This window comes from Poecilia formosa, unplaced genomic scaffold (assembly GCF_000485575.1).
Source record: "Poecilia formosa unplaced genomic scaffold, Poecilia_formosa-5.1.2 Scaffold994, whole genome shotgun sequence".
NCBI classification, from domain to species: Eukaryota; Metazoa; Chordata; class Actinopteri; order Cyprinodontiformes; family Poeciliidae; genus Poecilia; species Poecilia formosa.
Window position 1 is genome coordinate 47,758 of NW_006800933.1, and position 2,558 is coordinate 50,315.

General features: G+C 42.3%; 1 protein-coding gene across 4 annotated transcripts in view; it reads left to right on the forward strand.

Annotated features, from left to right (window-relative positions):
• rhbdf1b (rhomboid 5 homolog 1b (Drosophila)) overlaps positions 1–2,114 on the forward strand; it is a 16,552-nt gene extending 14,438 nt beyond the window's left edge. Inside the window, exons 5-6 of one of the 4 annotated variants that reach the window (XM_016667312.1) lie at positions 447–666; positions 1,680–2,101. In XM_016667312.1, the coding sequence (XP_016522798.1) occupies positions 447–666; positions 1,680–1,934 (475 nt within the window). In that variant the 3' untranslated portion in view covers positions 1,935–2,101. Of the gene's footprint in view, positions 1–446; positions 667–1,679 lie in introns of all 4 variants that reach the window. The other 3 variants (XM_016667315.1, XM_016667314.1, XM_016667311.1) reach the window with 3 other exon arrangements.
• The last annotated feature ends 444 nt before the right edge of the window (positions 2,115–2,558 follow it).

Here is a 2,558-nt window from a genome sequence, read left to right on the forward strand (position 1 = left end):
CCTCTGAATCAGAACCAGAACCTCTGAACCAGAACCTCTGAACCAGAACCTCTGAATCAGAACCAGAACCTCTGAACCAGAACCTCTGAACCAGAACCTCTGAATCAGAACCAGAACCTCTGAACCAGAACCTCTGAACCGGACTCAGACTAAATGACATGTTTCTCTGGATGTTTTCTTTCTGGTGTCAGCATCTGGTAAAACACCTGAGTTGACTTAGCCCCGCCTTCGAGTCTCAGCTCCTCCCCCCACTCAGATCCTTCAGACTAGCCAGTAGCAATTGGCAAACAGCTGCTTCTCTTAAGTCATGTTTGACATATAAAGCATTTTTATAAGTGAAGCTAAAACAGTTCATGGATATTTTACATTTTAAAATGTAAATCTGAATTCTTGTGGCGCTAACAGACATGTTTGTTGTGGTTCTGACGGCGCCTGTCCTGTTGCAGGGGGACGGCTGATTGGTTCGGCGTGAGTAAGGACGGCGACGGCGGCCAGCGCTGGAGGAGGCGGAGCCTGCAGCACTGCAGCCAGCTGTTCGGGGGCCTGAAGGCCCAGGTGACGCTGCTCAGCCTGGACAGCCTGTCCCTGTCCAGCACCGACCCCCACCCTGACCCCGACCCGACCCCCCGCCTGTCCCCACGCCACCACCGCTACGGGATGCAGCGGGTAGGCTTACTGCTAGCTGCTCAGGACGCAGGAAGAACCTGGAGAAGGATTCCCTTTTCTCTCCCTTCGTTTCTTCATTTCTCATCATATTTTCGGTTCTCGGTGTAAAAACGTTTCGACTAAAGAAACTTCAAGTTCAAATGACACAACGCTTTCCTTTCTTCATTTTTCAATAAAGTGCAAAAAGAATTAAATTTTTTTCTAGGGCTGTCAAAATTAACGTGATAATTTACATTCTTTTAGCGACATTAATTTTTTTTATCTTTTAGTTACTATGAAATGTAATTAAGAAGAAAAACTTGACAGATAAAGATAAACTCTTTGTTCCTCTTCGTGTTTTAATTAGTTTTTCGTGTCTGATCCGGCAAACTAAATTAGTCCATTCTTAAATTATAATGGAGGGCCCCAAACGGCCCCCGCGCCGCATGTTGGACACCTCAGTCCCCAGCGGACCTGCTGGGTTCGACTGGTTCAGGACTGAAGAAAAAACAGAAATAGTTTGACTTTAAAAAGGAAGCTGATTAGCAGAAATGTTTCCACTAATGGGCTGAAGGTTTTACAAACGTGATACTTGGACTAGACCATGCCTGATGAGCTGATGGTGAATTTCCTTTTCCATTTAAATATTCAAACTTCACAACTTTTAGATTCCCAAATTAACCCGCCGCAACGCCGTTTGATGTGTGTGTTTAATGTGTGTGTGTATGTGTTTAATGTGTGTGTGTATGTATGTGTGTGTGTTTAATGTGCGTGTGTGTGTGTGTATGTATGTGTGTGTGTTTAATGTGTGTGTTTAATGTGTGTGTGTGTGTGTGTTTAATGTGTGTGTGTGTGTTTAATGTGTGTGTTTAATGTATGTGTGTGTGTGTGTGTTTAATGTGTGTGTTTAATGTGTGTGTGTTTAATGTGTGTGTTTAGTGTGTGTGTGTGTGTTTAATGTGTCTGTTTAATGTGTGTGTGTGTGTGTTTAATGTGTGTGTGTGTGTGTTTAATGTGTGTGTGTGTGTGTGCAGGTCGTGGACCCCTTGGCTCGCGGTCGGGCCTTCCGGATGGGGGATGACCTGGACGGACCTGGCGCCCCTCAGATGCCGCTCACCCCAGGCTCCGCCTCCCTCTGCTCCTTCTCCAGCTCACGCTCCGCCCTCAACAGGTTGCCACGGCGACGCAAGCGGGAGTCCGTGGCCGTCATGAGCATCAAGGCTGCCGCGGCGCTGATGAAGGTTTGGTTTCTGTCCGTTTATATTTACAGAGTAGAAAATATTCAGTGATTTTAATGTTACTAATGAAACACTTTTAACTGAAAAACTGCGTTAAATTAAATCAAATCTGATGAAATGTAACTCAGGTTGATTATTTTCACCAACTAGGTAAAGTCTGAAGCCGCCTTTCAGAAACACGCCACACTTTTCAGATTTGTGCTTGTAGGTTTTTGGTATTTTCGCCGTTTGTCTGTATAATTATTCACAGCTTCATGTTCAGCTGGTCCAGGCAGAGAAACCATAAACCATCTGAAGGTTGTGGGTTTGATTCCAGCAAACTGCTGCCAATCAGTATATCAATATATCAGTTTATTGGTGAATGTTACAGAATATTTCAGTGTTTGATGAATTTATTTTGATTTCAGGGAAACAATTCGATTCAAAAACAATTTTTAATTCAGAAATAATTGTTTTATTGAAATAGTTCAGAGATTCTGAATAAATTCTGACTGAGAGAAAAAGCTTCAGAAACATTTATTTTAAACTATTTTATTAGGTTCCATAATGTATCAGTTTATTTTAAATCAGTTTATATTGAAACAAAAATAGGTTTTACATAAAACTCTGTAACTTAAATTACCAATATTGGCTTATCTGCCTGACTTTTATGTAAATGAAAAATTATCAACGGAT